This window comes from Rhea pennata, chromosome Z, assembly GCF_028389875.1.
Source record: "Rhea pennata isolate bPtePen1 chromosome Z, bPtePen1.pri, whole genome shotgun sequence".
Lineage (NCBI taxonomy): Eukaryota > Metazoa > Chordata > Aves > Rheiformes > Rheidae > Rhea > Rhea pennata.
In genome coordinates, this window is record NC_084702.1 from 26,794,133 (window position 1) to 26,812,562 (window position 18,430).

Here is an 18,430-nt window from a genome sequence, read left to right on the forward strand (position 1 = left end):
AAAGAAGACACTATAGCATCAAACAGCTGGCTCCACTAATATCCACTGCTGAAATGAGCCACAGAGAGCCTGAGAAACAACTTGTCATCATTTACTTTTTCAAGATGCAAAGAAATCCTACAGATTGAGGGCTCAAGGCCACTATAATTAAAAAAACCCACAGAGCTATAAGAAAAGAAAAATCAGAAGTTCACCTGCTGGTTTTAGAAAATAATAATGGCAAAAGGCTAAGTATAACTGCCCAAAGGCTAGAGGAGATCTCCTATTTGTTGAGGCCTAACCCTCTTCAAGGACTTCACTTGCTAGTTACCACGGGAGCACTGAGTGTGGCAGTTTTACATTTAAAAGAGCCTACAGGAAAGCCCAAAATTCCCATTCCAATGCACATTGACAAATACACCATCTCTCCCACACAATGAGCCGCATGAGATGTTTTACCTCGGGACTGCACCAGCATCTTCATTCTTCACTGCAACACAGTAAACTTACACAGCTCTCTATTGTTGTTTCCCAAAGCAGTGCTATGTTCTCAGATCACTTTGGATTAGGTTAGGAAGACTCAATAGGGAGGTTTCATAAGCATGCTGCCTCAAGCCCATTCCTCTCTTTCCGTAAGCCTCCTTCTTGCACTGCGGCTGAATTGTGTTGCAGAGCTTCAAGCATTACTAGCAGTGTTCACATGATCCAGACATTGTAGTCAGCAGTGGACACCAAGGCTGCAGACGCTTTAGGGTGTCGGAGATGGGATGTCAGAGATATGATGTACTGCAGCTGACAGCTATAGGGTACTGGCTTATCTCCAAGTGCTAACTAGGAGAGGGGTTCCCACAGAAAGGGACAATGGAGTGGGAGTAGGACTATCTGATATTCTGGAAGTGAATGCCTTTCTTTGGGCTCATGTCCCTGCTCTTCACCACTACAACACCCTCACAAGGAGCTGCTAGCCCCTACCGCATAGTAAAGCCCTGCCAGCTTTGCTTTCCCCTCCACAGCAGCCCTGGTACAAGTCAGCTGCTCAAGGGCTCAGATTGAGCAAGGAAGGGACTACAGACAGGCAGGCTGTACTTTCCCCTCTTCCACTGCCCCAAGTAACATCAGAGTAACCTCAACCATATATTATGGATAGGATGGCTGTTTTAAAAACACATTTGTATGTATTTTAGAAAACATTTGTATTTGGAATGTAGGCAACACACAATGTCTCTTTTCCTTTGTAGGCAGCCATGGGTCCTTTCCATCTCTTTCTCTCATCTAGCTATATAAGGCAATTGACTGCGGCCTTTGTAAATAAACTCCTGACCTTGCAGCCCACTTACGTGAATGAAAGTGTTGGGAAGAGATTGCTTTTCTCTTGTGTTATTTTTTATTATTGTTATCGTGCTTCAGATGCAAAGGCAATTTGCTAGCACTAGACACAGTGCCTCTGAGCACTGGGCAAACCAGCTGAGCTTATGATCACTATCAAGTGCTGTTTATCAGGCCGTGTTGGACTGGGCCACGCTTGCGCAGGTAGGTAGCCTCATGCACTTCACATGTGCTGTTAGGGGCGTTTTATACTGTGTGTACCTGTGTTGGAGGGTCTCAGTCCTGCTCTGATAAATCTATTTTTAATAATCTGCCAAATTCCTGAAATTATAACTGCTCTAACACAATGATCCTACTCAGGCTCTTTGCACAGTGATGCTGACTGTACAGGGAATACTGACACAAGGTTGATGGGGAAGTCCCTTGGCTTACAGTCAACTACATGAAGCTACATTTTAGCTTAATTCTATAGGTGCTCAGCGCTCAGTTGAAAGGTGACCCTAGGCTCCTCAAAATAGCCAGGATAACAAGATATCTTGCTGTTTCCCTCACAAGAGTTACTTTAGCAGCACAATGATTGCTAGATCCTGAGAGGGTAAGTGTGCCGGCCTGCTACCACCAGACGACCTCTGAACTGCAGAACTAAAGGATTCACCAATTTTCCCCTGATAGCCAGTCACAGTGGTCTAGCATTGCTTGCAAAAATGGTTCTTCGTAAACCCATAAACACAATCCCAATCAAGAACTGAGGGGAGTATAGTGGGATGTGAATGCCATGGGTTTCCCCTCACACTAATTAAAGGTTTAGTTGAACTGGTAACATAGCTGATACACATCTGCAAGATACTGCCACAGCACCACTCAGTGTGAACTTGCTAACCCCAAACTGGCTGCCCACAATGCAGGATGAGTTGAGGGTTTGGTGTTTTACTAAATAAGGAAATTCTTTTCTGGAAGGTGCAGGAGCTCAGGCTGCATCTGCAAGAGAGCAAGAATCAAATCCCAATAGCGCTTCAGCTATGTCCATCCATAGCTGAAAATTATGCACAATATGCTGGTCACTATGGGCATATAGGACACAGGTACTAGTCCCATGAGCCCCAATTCATCTTGATGGGATTAAGTCTGGCCATGATTGAAATCTAGATGAGAGAGAGGAGATATCCTGTAAGCATCCCAGACTCTTCTACTTGCAGTTAAGTCCTGCAGCATTCAGTACCACCAGGATAACAAGAATCACCACATTGTTAAGGACACATTTTTGTGGAAAATGCAGAAAGCCTTAGAGCAGGCCTCCAGAAGTTATTGTTTGTCACGGTGTAATGCAGAAAGGTTTTTGATATGTTCACAGAAGTGCTAAACAGCAGCTACCAGCATTCACCAAGCACTGCCCCTTACACAGTGACCAAAGTGCTCATGATGTGAATGAGCTAGAAGTGGAGCGGAGCAGGAGAAGTCTGCATGGACCTCAAGATGTAGATGCAGGTAGATGGGACAACTACTCCAGTAGAGTGCACTCTGTTGAGATGATGCAAGCAAGACTCTGTCAACAGAGTAAGGATTTGCTTGGGTTTATTTTACACAGGCAGCGACAGCAAAACTGAACACGTCTAAAATGTGGTATAAAACAAAGTAATCTACTTATTCAAAGTTATAAATATTTAAGTACTCCACCTTTATTATCTTGACACACAATTTAAACATCATTTCTGTTCCAGATCAGAAGAAAACAGAAGTATCTAGAAGTAAACTCCTGTATCAGCAAAGAGCATATACTAGAGAGCTTTGTTTTGGAGAATATTCGCTGAATATTTGTGAAAGATGGCACTGCAGAGTTTGTAGAGATGTCATTGTCAAAAGAGGAAGACTGGTGTTCAAAAGGCAGGCTGGCCAGGGAGGTCCAAATACCATTACACTATTAAGTGAGAAGAATGAAAGAGAAAACAAAGGTGCCAATTATTTAGCAGAAAAATCAAAGTAAGATTAACATTAAGCAAAGCATCAAAATAAAAAAAGGGAATTTAATTGCCTGTAAAAAAAATGCTTGTTGTGCAGATAATACAACCAAAGAACTGCTAATATAATATAATATATAAATTTGAACAGGGAGGTATAACTGAAGCAAAAATTTACATGAGTGAAAATTCACTGATAGGCTTATTTTTGTCTAGAAGCCATTTCTAAAGCACAATGTCCCTTAATATTTTTGGTTTAAATTCTAATAGATTTTTTTAAAAAATATAAAATCTAGCAGTGCTCCTTACACACTTAGCTTTAATGAAAAGGGAAGGAGGTATAGTCTCCTGGGGCCATGTAACTGATGCTAAAGGTCTGAAGCAAATGACCTTGGAATTTCTGTAGTTTATAAATTATACTTTTCTAACACAAAAAAACACCACACAGAAATACATCTTGACAGATTAAGAAAAAGAAGTTGTGGTAGAACTAAAAGTGAAAGGTAACTTTTGGAGCTTGTGAACATGACTCAATTACAATTGCTGTGTAAACAAGAGTCTAATTTCAGCACTGCAAGTACTTCACGTTTCATGAGAGCTACTTAACAAAAGCTGACAGAATTATGAGTGAAAACAACTGTTTTCAAATTTAAAATGAGAACAACTGAGAGCCATTTCAGAACACTTTATTAAATAGCTGGACAGCTTCAATTCCGTAACACAAAAAAAGACTGAAACAGAAGCAGTAAAAGCAGCCTGGCAAAGAGGGGAGGTAAAAAGTTTTAAGTAAATCAAAACCTTGGAAAGTTTTAAAAATTGTGAAGCAAAGAAAAGAAAAGTCAGATGAAGAATGCTGTGGCTCCATAGTTTTTTGATTTATTTTTAAACCTCACACTTTCGTATCACAAAGTACTTAAGACAGCATTGGTCTCTTACCGAAGGTACATGGCAGAACTGTTAATATTAACACAGAAAATCCGAACATAATTTGTAAGTATTTGTTTTGAGTGAAAAACACAGATCTTATTTAAAATGACAATGAAAGTTTCTGCTGCAGCATTCACTGGATATAAATTACAGAGCAGTTACTATTAAAATATTGTTCTCAGCAGATCTAGGCACCTCTTATCAAAGAGTTTTAGAATAACTGACTGAGAAGCCCTCCTGCCTTAAAAGTCTTGAAATATCACAAAGAAACCCGAAAGACAGAAGAGTGATGAGGCATGGAGAGTTCATAACGAAAGTTACTTTCTTGTGTAGTATTGGTTTGGTTTATAAAAGCAGTGGTTTTGAGAAATTAGGTTTCTGCTAAGCAACTGATTTGGTGTCATACAACAAACCAACATAGCATACACTAAGTAAGTTGGAGTTGTTTAAACAGTAAGTATTAAATTACATAGGAGAAAGTCTTCAACAGACAGCTCTGTTCCTAATGGGATCCCAAAAATATTAGGATATGGGTGAGAAACTTAAACACCTTTACTCAGTAAATAGAGGAAAAATAAAATTATTACTGATAAAACCTGTAGGTGACACAAAAGCTGAGGAATAGCAAATTAAGAAGAGGATACGATAACGTGAAGTAAATGGAATAGCTTGAAAACCAGGCATGGGCAAAGACTGTACATCTGAATAAAGCTAAATCTATGGTTAGCTACACAGAAATGGAGAAAATAGGTTGTAAATGATGACTGAACTCACCCTGGAAAACAATTATTTTGAAGAATATTTTAGTTATTGTGGATAGTGATCTAAACATAACGAGCTAGACACTATGGATAAAAAGGCTGTTGCATTCTTTGCACATATAACAAGGGTGATCTCAACTGCTGGAAGAGAAATTTTACTTCTGTTCTTCTAGTAAACAGTATGTACCTCAGTGTTCTGGTCTCATTGTCTGTACTTCAAAAATGTTGAAAAGTTGGAAAGGATTCAAAATAACTCATCAGAATGATTAAAGGATTGGTATATTCGCCTATAGATACAGAGTTAGAAAACCAAATTTCTATCAATCACAACAGACACAAAGATGAATGAGTATCTTGGTCTCACTTCTTCAGTGTCCATTGGTCAGGCATTTAATTCCAGAAGTCAAAACAGACAAGATTTAACAAGCAGCTAGATACAAATCCCAGACAAATCCAAAGACATCAGAAAATGTTTAAGAGGAGAAAGTTAATCTTTGTAGCAACATACCAAGAATTGTGCAAATTTGTTCATCTCTAAATTTTTAGTTCAAGACTGCATATTTTCCTCTAAAATTAATGACTTTGTTCACATATTTCTTATTTGACCCTTAACAGCCATTGGAAAAAGTTATCATAGTGACTCCTTTTGTCTTACAAGCACCTGTATCTCACAAGAGCTTTTACACAGGTGAATTTGTTCACCCTCACAGACCCTCTAAAATGTTCAGCACCTTTTAGAAGTGCGCCACAAATGCAACTACCTGCCAGTGTAGAGATTAACTTTGGGCATTCTCATTTGAAAATCTGGTTTTAAGTTTCCTGTAGGTTTTAAGAGAATTAGACATATACATAGATGATGATTACACTCTAACACAGATTCATAGAGGATTATTAATGCTGGAAAACACATTACCCCAAATCAGAAGAGGTTCAGGGCAGGGATCCAACCTCACAGAGCAACCTGACCCCACAACACTTTATATTATCTCACTGCCATCACACTAGGCAGCAACAGTGACTTTGGACACTTAACCTACAGAGCATATGGACACAAAATTGTGAAAGGTATAACTGACCCCATCTAGTTCCTTCCAAACTGAGCTAGAAACAGAGGACTTCTATTTCTTTTGTTGTTGTCTTCCAAGTTCTTAAAAAAATGCAATCTTCATGAAGACTGTTTATTTAAACTGAGTGGGGTGTGGCTGTTTTATTTCTTCTACTTTACTTTATTTGAAAAAAATATATACTCCACAATAAACAAACAGGTTAACTGACATGTTACTTGCTTTTTATGAAATGGTCATACATTTTGACTAAAAATAAAACCAAATAAAATGAAAGTAAATAAGTAAGTCAAAACACAAGCAAATCTGGCAGCCATGAATCTAACACAGGTGCATACAAAACACAGAACTACTATAATTATACCTAAACTACAGACTGGATTAGTAGGTTGAAACTGTTTTAAATAAAATAAATACATGAAACAAACAAATAAATAATTTGTTTTTCTTATGACTCTGGTTCTAACCACTTCCTACAGTTTGCAAGGTTTATGTTTGCATGGAAAGACACAGAAATGGATGGATAGGTATGAGAACTGCATGTCAACACACAGAAATAGCTTGATGTCAAATAGGCAAGACAAAGTATACACTTATGCATCAAAGGTAATGGCCTCTTTCTCCAGCTACACATTATTCCAAGAAGCTACATCATTCCTGTGAGACATGAGCAACTAAACTGTAATGCAAAAGCACTCAAATAAATAAATTACAGGACTTTGTAAGTTCTCCTAACAGGAACATATCTTACCAGCTTGATAAGTGACAAATACAGTACAGTTGCATACTTACTAAAGAAAAAAAAAAGGCACGCACGCACACAAACACACTGATTTTTGCCTCTTTAAAAGAAAAGCTATGCATTTCCTCCTTGCCTCACTAGTTTTATACCATTTAATGGGAAAACCCCACAGATAAGAAAAATATTATGCAAAATTTTCAAACATTATACTCTACATTCTATTACATGAAATTGTGCATTGACTAAAAAGAAAGAAAAAAGTGTATTAAAAGATTCAGTGTAAGGATTTTCTGACAATAATAGTCAAACAAAAATTGTGCTAATAAAACAAACGTGGTGGTAGATTTTATATAAACCACAAGCACAAAAATACTATTATCCAGAGAATGCTTGCTTTAGGCATTTATTCAAGGGAAAAAACTTAAAGGCATACATGGTACCTTCTCTGTCGAGTCACTAAGGCATCTGTCATTGGGAGTACAGCTGCAATTAAATTAAGCTATCAGCAAATTCTGTACACATCATTTACCTGGTTTTGGTTCAAAGACTAAAATCTTCAGAGATTATCATAAATCTAGTTCTTCACCCTAACTACATGTAATAATTAGTAGTATATTGCTCTACTGAACATCCCAACACAGAACTCAACTCTACTGAATTTGAATCATCTTATAGATACTAAACAAGAATGAACGTGATTAAGTAAGTAAATCCCAAGAAACCAAAAACTACTCATGACAAAAAATGTTTCTAGTTTCCTACAACTATAGACGGTATTAAAGTCAAGTTTAAGATGATCACAAGCCAGTCCTCTGTAAAAATAAAATATTATGGAGGTTAACACTTGAGTTAGAGCAAACATGCTAACTATGGGAAATATACATAAATTCATTAACTCACATAAAATAGTGATCTCAGTCCTATTTCTACTACATGCTCAATTTTACATTTTGATAAAAAGAAATTTACTTCTAAATTATCTGTTTTGCCTTTCTACGAAAGCAGCCGCTAAACCAGGAGCAACAGTCATCTAAGAGAAATCCATCTTTTCAAAGATAAAAGTAAATATTATCTCCTTCAGTTTATTTATCATTTTAACATTGAGGTAAACAGAGAGCATAAGGAAACTGAACACAGTACAAAAATCTCACCTTTCTGTTCTCAACATTCTCTTCTATGTCAGAAAAAGAGTTGCATTTTATATGCAATTTCAATGAGGTAGGGGGTGGGAAAAAAAAGAGCATTGTTCCATCCAGCAATCAAGTTGCCAAGGTATATAAAGTCTTTAATTTGAGGGAACTGCTTATTATTAAAAGTATTCTAAGTTACAGCTTGATTGAGTCTTAGGGTCTCAAGAAAATTCCCCATCTAGGGAAGAAAACAGCATGAGCTTAGGAAAAAAAAAACTACATCAGAAATGTTTCTCATGAAGAATTACATGAAAACATTTTCGCATGGTGTCCAGTACATGTAATTTCCTTGATGAAAACCCCATACTGCAGAGGTTTGCTTTAAAGGCGACTTGATGGATCAGGGGCATGCTAATGAGATAAAGGGACTTTGATCTCTAAATCTCTCTTTCAATAACGGGCCAGGTCAGCAGTGTTCAAAAGTCAGTCAAGACAGCTGCTTGGTGGCCTGTGCTCCAAGATAAGTTAGTGATCTCTTCTTCGTTAATAATGATGAGGTGCATTAATTGTAACTGCCCTAATAAAAACTGGAAGCATCAGCAAAACCAGGAAAGATTAAAATGGCATACACACTGCCATCCTCTCTGAAAATATTTCAAAGTGCCAGGATTGGTCACAAACACACAAATTACAAAAAGAAGTAAAATTAAAGTTAATCAGAGCTGTTTAAATATATACATAGAACCAGAAGGAATGTGTTTTATTTTTTGAGCTTTTTCCACAGCAAGAAAAAAAAAAGTATTAAAAGTATCCATATTATTTTCTCTCCTAGAAGACCAACTGAGTTTTACTATAGCAAATTATGCTTGTAACAAGTGTCTAAGAAATAAAGTGATCCTTTTTGTAAATCACTTTTGAAAGATTTTCACTACCAGCAAAAATGCTGTTTTCAACTCTATCTAGACAACACACTGCAGAAGAACAAACACCAAATCATTCAAGTATCTGGATGGCAATACAGCAACCTTCTAAAGATACATGAGACATTCCCTCATTTCTCAGCATTTACTTTTTGTTACTAGTACTTCTCCAGTCTATGAGATGAAGTGCAACACAGTCTGCTTAGCAAATCCAGTATCAGAGTAAAATGAGTGTCCCATATTTGATCCTAAGTTTTCCAAGCCTGATAGGTTCCTTAACAGCACCAGGAATGATGGCATCTTTCCATCATTTATGCATTTGAGTTTTTCTAGCCTTTTAAGTTAGTAGTTGCTGCTAAGGAAACCTTCTGTTTGACTTTCTGGCTAATACCCATTTACCCAGAATGTGGGTTGGAATAGCTTAGACGTTCTTTTCCAACATTCTCTAATACAAGCAAGAGAATTAACAAAATCAAAGATTAAAGACTTAATAGTTAAAAACTCGCCCATGATGGGTTTATAGAACAAGGACAGAAAAGCAGTTTCCCTTAACTTACATAAATGTTCTCACTCAGTACAAGGATTCTTGCCAAAGTTGATCATGTTGCATTTGAGTTTGCAGCTGGTAGAGCAATGAACTAGCCAAGTGCCAGTAAGCAGTGCCCTGGCAGCCAGCAAACACATGCTCAGGTACTATGACAGCCATACAAACATGACTATGCAACAAGGCAAGTTAAAGCAAATCCTGTGAAGTTTAAAACATTTCTTCTAATGCAAAATTTTGTTATGTACCTAAACCAGCTTTCTAAACATAGTACCTCAGTTTATAAAATCATGAACAGCAAGATGACTTGTCTGGTTGAGATTATAGCTGTATCTTAACTAGAACAGTAACTTATAAACTCCAGACTCCTAAGGAAAGGGATACAACCCATCACAGATTCCACTACATCTGACTATGTGGTACCCCTACAGAATGATTACCTTGAGCTCTTATCTAGGATTTAATTTGAATTTGGTTAAACTCATGCAGAAGACTTATGATCCATGTTTGGTGATACTCACCATGATTAGAGCTTTATTCTTAATTAACCTCAAAAAGAGTTAAAGATCTAACTGCACTGATCTCTTTGTAGAGGAGGTAAGTTTTTAGAAAAAGAAAGGAAAAATAAGGTATATTTCAAATGCCAACTACTCTTTTCACAGTTTCCCCCCAAGAAAAAGCAAACTCTCCTGCAGTGGGCTCTTGATGACTGGAGGTGAATCCTAAAGCATTTCAACAACAATAACCACGGCATTTTTCTAGATAGAATTTTCTATACAAAAGGCATAGATAATTGATCTGGGCAGGATCTTGGGAAGATACTTAATCTACCTATTTGCTCTGAGATGCCAGTCCCATTCCTAACAGATGCTTCTTTCACATGTAGAGGAGGTCAGCTAACTCATCAGTAACTCAATTCTGAGAAGAAAGTGCCAATACATAGCCAGATGTACAAAGACAATAGTGATACAGTCTCTCCTTTCTTTTCACTTCATTCTTATATTCACTGTTTCCATTTTCAAGAATTTCCTGAAATCCTACGGCTTTATTCACTGTGTGCACATATGAAACATCTCCTCCTCGCTGCACAAAGAAAAGCTAAAAAAACCACAATGGGGCTTATCTAAGCCATATAGTTCCTATCAGCGGTTTGTTGGATGATTCTGCTCAAATGGACCAAAGGAGGAATCTTCTGTTTGGTGGGGGGATTTGGGGAAGAGGATGTTGGGGTTCTTCTGTTTTTTTGGAGGGCCTGGTGGGGGGCACATTGGTTTTCTGGTGTAGCCACACTACCTGCTCAAATGCATAAGCAAAGAAAACAATAGCACTCTTCTGCTGGCAACTACAACCATGCAAGAGTTCTGTGACACAGCTCTAACCACGAAACATAGCCTGCATATTAAAGAGTTTGATTATTCTACGTAATTTGTCCTTTAAGCATCCACAAAGGATATATAATCTGTAGACAATCAACCTTCAGTTTAGTTTCTATATCAACACTACTTATTGGTGAGAACAGTGTGCTTTCAGAACATGTAAGGTCTAATCTTTAATTTAGCTTGATAAAAAAACATTTGTGCTCTTCCTGGATCTTCCTCAGTAACTCCTAAAACTTTCAAAACTGTGGTGTCACTTAGACTCATGCCCTTCAATATTAATGCACCTAATTTCTTTGCACAGGGTTAACACAACACTTAGAGCCTGCTGCATACTTACTTCCTTCATGCATTCATTACATCCTCCAAATACTGCATATACGGCTTCCTAGTATTTCCTACGTTCAAGCCCTTCCTTGCTTTTTCTATTGCTTTCTTGCTCTTGCTTCTTGTCAGTCAGACTTTTTATGAGTAAAGCAAATAAAAGGTGAATGTTGAAAAATTTCCCATACAGTTATTAGTAACAGCTGGTCATACATAGTAGTGTTCAAGTGTGAGAAAAGATCTTTTCTGAGCATTATTCCATTTAGCAGAGCAAGAAAAAATGCTCAGTGTTTATAGCATTCTGTTATTGCAACAGAATCAATTACTATTAAGACACGTCTACTTTATAATGCTATTTCATACCTTCCTGGGATTAATTTTGCACAGGTTGGCATATTACTTCAAAAGAAATCCTTTCCCTTACGAAATTGCCATTGTCATTACACACCAACAAAGATAATTTGAAGGAGTTCATAAAGCAGAATTATTATTTCTTAATGTTGCCGCATATACTTGGATGTCCCTTCTCAACAGATTCTTCCATTCAGCATATTCTTTCCCCTCTGCTACTAATTCAATATTACGCCCTTTAATGTGAGGTAAAATTTGGGGTCCCCTGGCTCTTTGACATACAAATAAAATGAACTTAGTCAGAATTCTTTGACTTTTCAGGATCTAAGCTAATTCCTATTAACTTCAGTGGGAGCAGATCATTCCTATAAAGAAGGAAAATCAAAACCAAAAATCCATTGTAAAGGCTGAAAACAAAATACTCCTTAGTGACGGATGAGTGATATCGCACAGATATCAAGATCACAAATCATGTTTTCTCAAAAACAGTCACTTACATTTTTAAGACATATATACCTATATATGCTGGAATATAGCAGTGTCTCACATCTAGAATTAAGTTATGTGTACTTAGAAGCAGCTTCTCCGGAGTAAGAGATATTTACTGATACAGTTACAATAGACATCTGGATGCATATTAAATATCTGCTTATTTCCTAATTGTAAATATATGCTATAGTAATTGCTTAAAAGTACTTTAAAGTGTTCACTGTGAGTATAAGAAAGGATAGTAAGTTCTTGTTATACAAGACAACAAAATAATAAGAAAAGGTTATAGTTCTGTTTCAAAATAGTAAATTTTCTGATTTAATGAAGAGTAAAGAAAATAGTCAGTTAGAATATATTGCCCAATACGATCATTTTAAATTTTTGCACATAACCAAACGGCATTTCTACTTATATAAATAGAGGAGACTGACTATTTCCATAGGTATTTCAGAATACAGCAGGGAAAGATTAAACCAAATAACAAAACCAGATTGTAAAAAAACCAGCAAAATTTTACAGAGGACTTGGGCACAGATGCAGACCTGAAATTGATTTCAACTCCTTGTTTAACCTGTTCTTAACAACATGCAGCATTTTTGCATTAATGATTTTCATGCTGAACATAGTTTTAATCAGTAATAGGTACATAAGTGTCTCATGGTTTATCATCCTTATTTTGCAGTTAAGGAAACTGAGACAAAGCTGCAAAGCAGCTACTAAAAATACACAGGAATACAACCATGTCATTTCTCTTCAAGCACAGTTAAGGGCTTCATTGCAGAAAAACAGGTATCTTAACATACTGGAAGGTGCACTTGAACCTTTATGCTAAATGCTACTCTTCTGAAGATAAAAGCACTGAAATGGATACAACAGCAAGTTTTTGATCATTACACCACTTTCCTTACATTATGCTTGCACGTATTGTATACACTTTTCTTCAAACAATTTTGAACGGATTTGGCTGTAACAGAAACTATTGTCTGAGACATGACTTCCAAGATGAATAAAGCTAACAGACAGTATGTGTATTTAATATTCAACATTTCTGTTATTTGGCCTGTTTGGCTAGTCAAATTTGTACATCCCCCAAATTAGTCTCTAAACAGTTTAGTAACTGAAATAAATATCCAGTGGAAAAACAAACAAACAAACAAACGAACGTATGGTCAAAGCTGCAAGAGCTAGTCAATGTATATATAAACAGGAAATTCACTTATGTGTAACTTTTTAGAATTCTCATTATAATGCATTCATATTCCAAGACATATATCTGAGCAATAGCATACCAGCAGAGTTTTACTGCAGTATCTTCTGTGAGAAATTGCCACTCTGTCCTGTTCTATTTTAATAAACCATATGCAGCAGTTAAATTACATGAAAAACAAGGAAGCGTGCTTGTTTCTCTCATTACATAAAATCAGTGTAATCCATTGTTGGCTTAATGGGCCTACTTCCTCTTCCAATTTCTAAAGAAAATCCAAGCCTTTGCTAATTCACTGAGTTCTGCACGTGAATCTTTAATTCATCTCATACAGTATAAGCAAATAAATGCATATATATCCTGTAGGTTTACCTAGTATTCAGAAGGTGTCTAATGATTCAAAAGAGTTCTCACGAACTCTGGTTGCAATTAATGCTCAAATGGCTTATCTTCCACCTGTTTCCTTTGGTAATGTACAGGGAATGAAAGGACACTCATATCTGACATGTCGCTTCACTAACACATTTGCTATCTCTAATGTAAAGAACACTCACCCCTTAAGAACCATGTTTGTGCATGCCACAACACCAGCAAACATGATGCAAAATAGCAAACACACTGTCAGGCTCTTCAATACTTAATTTGGCCAAGGTTTACAGGTATATGACATAGCTAGCCAGATATAGCTAGTTTATTTTCTTAGGTACTTACAGCACTTCCTGCTGAGAAAATAATGTATAACATAAATATATGCCCATGAACAGGTAGAGTACATCCAGTTGTGAAGCTTTATGGCTACAATCTGTCACGGAGGCCCAAAACTGCTTTCCAAGACTAGGCAAAAATTTCCACGTATGACAGTCAAAATGATATATATAGAACAGCTGGAGCACATGGTTCTTACTACTTAAAAAGAGAAAATGTACATAGAAGCTTGAAACATAAGCAAACAATACTGTACATTTTGTCTAGCATATAACAATAAAAACATTAAAAATATCTCTTTTTTTCCTAATAAAAATAAGTATTTTACAGCTAACAGCCAACAAGGAGTAGATATAAACAACTTAAAAACTCTATGACTGTGTTCCCTAGAGCTTAACACAGTACTCAGTAGTAATGAAATCCAGAAGAATTTGGAAAATATATGAGATTAAAACCAAATTCAGTGGAAGATTGAATTTGTTCCCATATGCCTTAAACATTACAGGCAGGTTGTGCTAGCAGAACTACTAGTATATATTTGTAATACATTTCAATACATATTTCTGAGATCTCGCTTTTTAGAGTTACAATAGTTAAAAATAATAATATTTTGCCTAATTCTTAGAACAGATCAGAACAGGATCCCAAAAGTGGTATTTTTCTATCTAATCACAGAGAAGGTTTATTTTTAAGCTAATCTTCAAAAATAATCTTACAATGCAATTTAAGTTTTCCAGAACACACTAATAATATTTCATACTCTTTGATCACACGAGGAGTAAAAAGATACAATTATTAATAGACAAGAAGGGTGCACACATCACAGTGTCACACAGCAAACACTTCCTATAGAACTCAGAAAAAAACAATTTCATTTTTCAAGGAAGCACTATAATTTCTACGAATTGTGACCTAGTAAATCTTTTTTTCTGCTTTAATGTATTTGCTTCATTTGTATGTTTGTCTAAGTTTTAAATAAGAAAAAAAGTCCGGCATACACATGCTCATTTGTTCCTTAAAACCTTTTAAATTTAAACCTTTTACTTTACATTTGCAACAAGTTCAAGGAGTCTGCATGGTCAATTAACATGGCTCAGCTTAAGCTATGCTGCTGCTCTCCTTATGATGAAAAGGACATACCTTACATCCCATGCTCAGAAACCTTTAACCCACTCAGGCTTATAAGTCTTGCAACACTTTTCAAAGTAAGACTGAGAATTTGGCACTTCTGAAAAGTTTTCCAAATGTTTGAACAAAACAAAATTAAGCAACACTACTACTTCAAATTTTGAAGAGAAATACATGTAATGGGACACTAACTTGTAGTTGATTAAAAAAACTTCACCAAAGTGAGACATCATTTGTCTTCCCATTTTCAGTGACTATGTTCCTATTGTTAAACTGGTTTTGTCTGTTTATAACAATACAAATGAACCACACAAACAGCATAAACTTAAGAACTGAACAGCTGACTATGTTTGGGAAGTAGTGAGAGGTGGGGGCAGGGGGGGAGGAAAGCGCTGTCAGATATCTAAAATAAACCTGCTAATAAAAACAAAAGTTTTCCTCTAAATTTGTTTATAAATCAAAATGTGAATCTCTACTCACCCCCACAACTTCAACTGTAGTTCACCACTATACTCCATTTTACAAGATGAGATCATTAAGTGTTAATCCAAACAGCTGCACATGCACAAACACTTTTAGTCAAATTTATTACTGAGGTTGACGAAGTACAATACGAAAAAATGTGTACACAACAACAATTTCTGTACTAGTTTCACTACACAAATACAGGTATGCTATTAATCATGAAGCAGAACATTTACCTCTCTTGGTTTCAAGTCCATTGTGCTTACACCTTAAGTATAGCAAAACTCTTGGTTTATGTATTGTCATATACACAAAAAAAACTTTCATACAAGCACTCAGTGAATTTTCTCCAAAGATCTCTAATTGATGGCATCTTCTCTATTCTCTCTGAGGTCACCACATTTCATTTGGTCTAAAGTAATGTCACAATTGGGCCCCAACCTACCAATACCTATCCAAACACTTAATGTTGCCAGTGGGTGGATCCTATAAAGCAATGCAAGCTCTGCATTACTGATCACAGAAATGAACCTCTGAATTCCTTCTCTGAGTGGTATATACTAGATTTCATACGGTGTGGTTCTTCCATCCTCCCCCCAAACTTGGGAGAAACCTCTATCATTACTGCAAGAAAATGAGAGAAATGCAGAAACAATTTGGACCTGAATAATATGCCAACTGCCTGTCCTGAAGCAGAGGTACGTAATTAAATAATTATACTTGAATATTTATAAAATTAAGCAAATACAAGCTCTATATCCCCTATTTTATCTTCTTTTTAGATTCTGAAATACTCACAAACATGCGCTTCCACCAACCAAAATTAGGGCAAAATGAGACTGAACGTTATCAGTGGTAGTGTATCTATAGTTTCCACCACTCCTTTTTCACACCAGTGAAGAATCCCAACACCTTTCTCTACATACGGAAGACAACCCGTATTATTTACGGCAGAGAATAACATATCCATAAGCAAGCATTCAACGAAATTCTGACTGTTCAACTCTCATTACCTCATGGAAAAAGGCAGTTTACCTCCCAGTATAGAAGGACTACTTTCGTATACGCGACACGAGACAAAAATCCTTGGCATAAAGAGCTCATGTTCACTTGGATCACCCCCACTCCAGACACTGGTGCAGACATATTTCAAGGCCTGCGAGTCCAAGGCACGAGCTGAATTACCACAGGAACCACACGGCAGAGCAGAGCACATTCGATACGGACAAACATAATTTCAATTAAAAAGGCTTATGCTAAAATAAGCCAAACTTTTATTAGATAAACGCTGCCTTTGCACACCTGTAGTTCCAAAACAACAGTGCTCCGTTTATAATTAAGGAGGAACCGTACGATAAATCGTATTTCCTAGCCGGTGGGTGGATGCCGAAGGCATTAAAGACCCTGTCATCCTCCAGCACACTTCAGGCTACTCTTCAGCTTTGTGCGTGCATCTGGGTTTTTTTACACTTTCTCCTTTTTTTCTTTTCTTTTTTTTAATCGATGTACAACCTGAGCATAAGCCCCTCATCCCAGTCTACCTCAGGAGGTAAAAAATCACAATAAAAATAAATAATAATAAAAGGGGCAGCAACCAGCGAGCCTTCCCAGCGCTCGCGGAACAATGCGGATATTAAAGCCTGTCACCATCACGCCGCAAAGGGAAGGGACCCTCCCCCTCCCCCCGCCAGCCCCCCGTTAATCCGCCGCGCTCCCGCCCGGCCGCCGCCCCGGGCGCCCCCGCTCCATCGGCGAAGGCCACAGCAGCCCCGCCGCGGAGCCCCCCGACGGCCGCGCCGAGCCGCGCCGGGCTGCGCCGGGCCGCGCCGGGCCGGGCGGCGGCCCGCACTCACCCAGCAGCAGCAGCTTCAGCTCGCGGCGGGCGTCGCGCTTGTCGCGGCGCAGCTGCCGCTCGATCTCGTCGTTGATCCGCCGCGCTTCCTTGGCTTCCTCGCTCAGGCAGCACGCCATGATGGACTCCAGAGTCATTCTTCCTAACTGGCTCAGGCGCGGCCCCCACCCCCCCTAAAAACGCACGCACACACACACCCCGCCGCCGCCGCCGCCGCAGCGCCGGCCCCGGGAGACACGGGAGCTCTCGGCCCGCCAGCCGCCGCCCCGGCACCGCAGGGCAGGCACGGGCAGCTCCCCCGATGCCGCGCACGGCGAGGAGAAAGACACCGGGCCCGCGGCGGCGCGGATCGCCTCCGCCTCTGGCGCCCGCCGCTTCCAGCTCCTCCTCTCCTCTAAATCATGCGCCGCGCAACATGGAAACATCCGCCGCCGCAGCAGCCGCGGCCGCAGCAGCGCTACCGCGGCGAGCGCAGCCGTCCCGCGCCCTCCGCCGCCGCCCTCCGCCGCCGCGGCCCCGCCGAGCGACACCCCCGCGGCGCGGCGCTGCGCCCTGCCCAGCCCAGCCCAGCCCGCCCTCGCCCTCGCCCCCGCCGAGGCGCTAACGGCCGCCGCTGCCTTCCCGCCTCCGCGCGCGCATCCCCCGCCCCGGCGCCACGGCGCGGCTCCCGCCTCGCCGTGGAGCCCTTCGCCCCTCTGGCAGTGCCGGCTCGACCTGGCCCGGCCCGGCCCCAAGAGTAAGGGAGAGCGAGCGGCGGCCGGAGCGGGCGCCGCCGGCGAGGCCGAGCGGGCAGGCGGCGTGTGGGGCGCGCACGGCGCGGCCGCGGCTCGCCGGGCTTCTCAGCGTCGCGGCCCCGCGGGTGTGGCGAGGCGGGAATATGGCGGCGCGGCTCTGCCGCCGCCACTGCCGCCGCCGCCGCCGCGGGGAGCCGGGCGGCAGCCGGGGGGCGGCGGGGCGCCGAGCCGCGCGCCCCCGGGCGCCGCCCCCGCGGCCCGGCCGGGCCTGGCCCGGGAGCCGCCGCTGCCGCGGGGAGCCGGGCGGGCGGCTCCGCGCACCAAATGGCCGCGAGGAACGGCAGCCTTCTCACTTATTTATTTATTTGTCCTGTAGGGCAGAGGGGTTTTGTGTTTCCGCAGAGCAGCTTTCTTTTTTCTTTTTTCTTTTTTCTTTTTTTTTTTTTTTTTTGAT

The 18,430-nt window shown here is 39.7% G+C and overlaps 1 protein-coding gene across 1 annotated transcript in view; it reads right to left on the minus strand.

The window, feature by feature from the left end:
- Positions 1-17,734, minus strand: part of LOC134153153 (guanine nucleotide-binding protein G(q) subunit alpha) — a 129,489-nt gene extending 111,755 nt beyond the window's left edge. The window contains exon 1 of the mRNA XM_062599039.1: positions 17,244-17,734. Within this exon, the coding sequence (XP_062455023.1) occupies positions 17,244-17,379 (136 nt within the window). The 5' untranslated portion in view covers positions 17,380-17,734. The remainder of the gene's footprint in view (positions 1-17,243) is intronic.
- Positions 17,735-18,430: the final 696 nt, after the last annotated feature.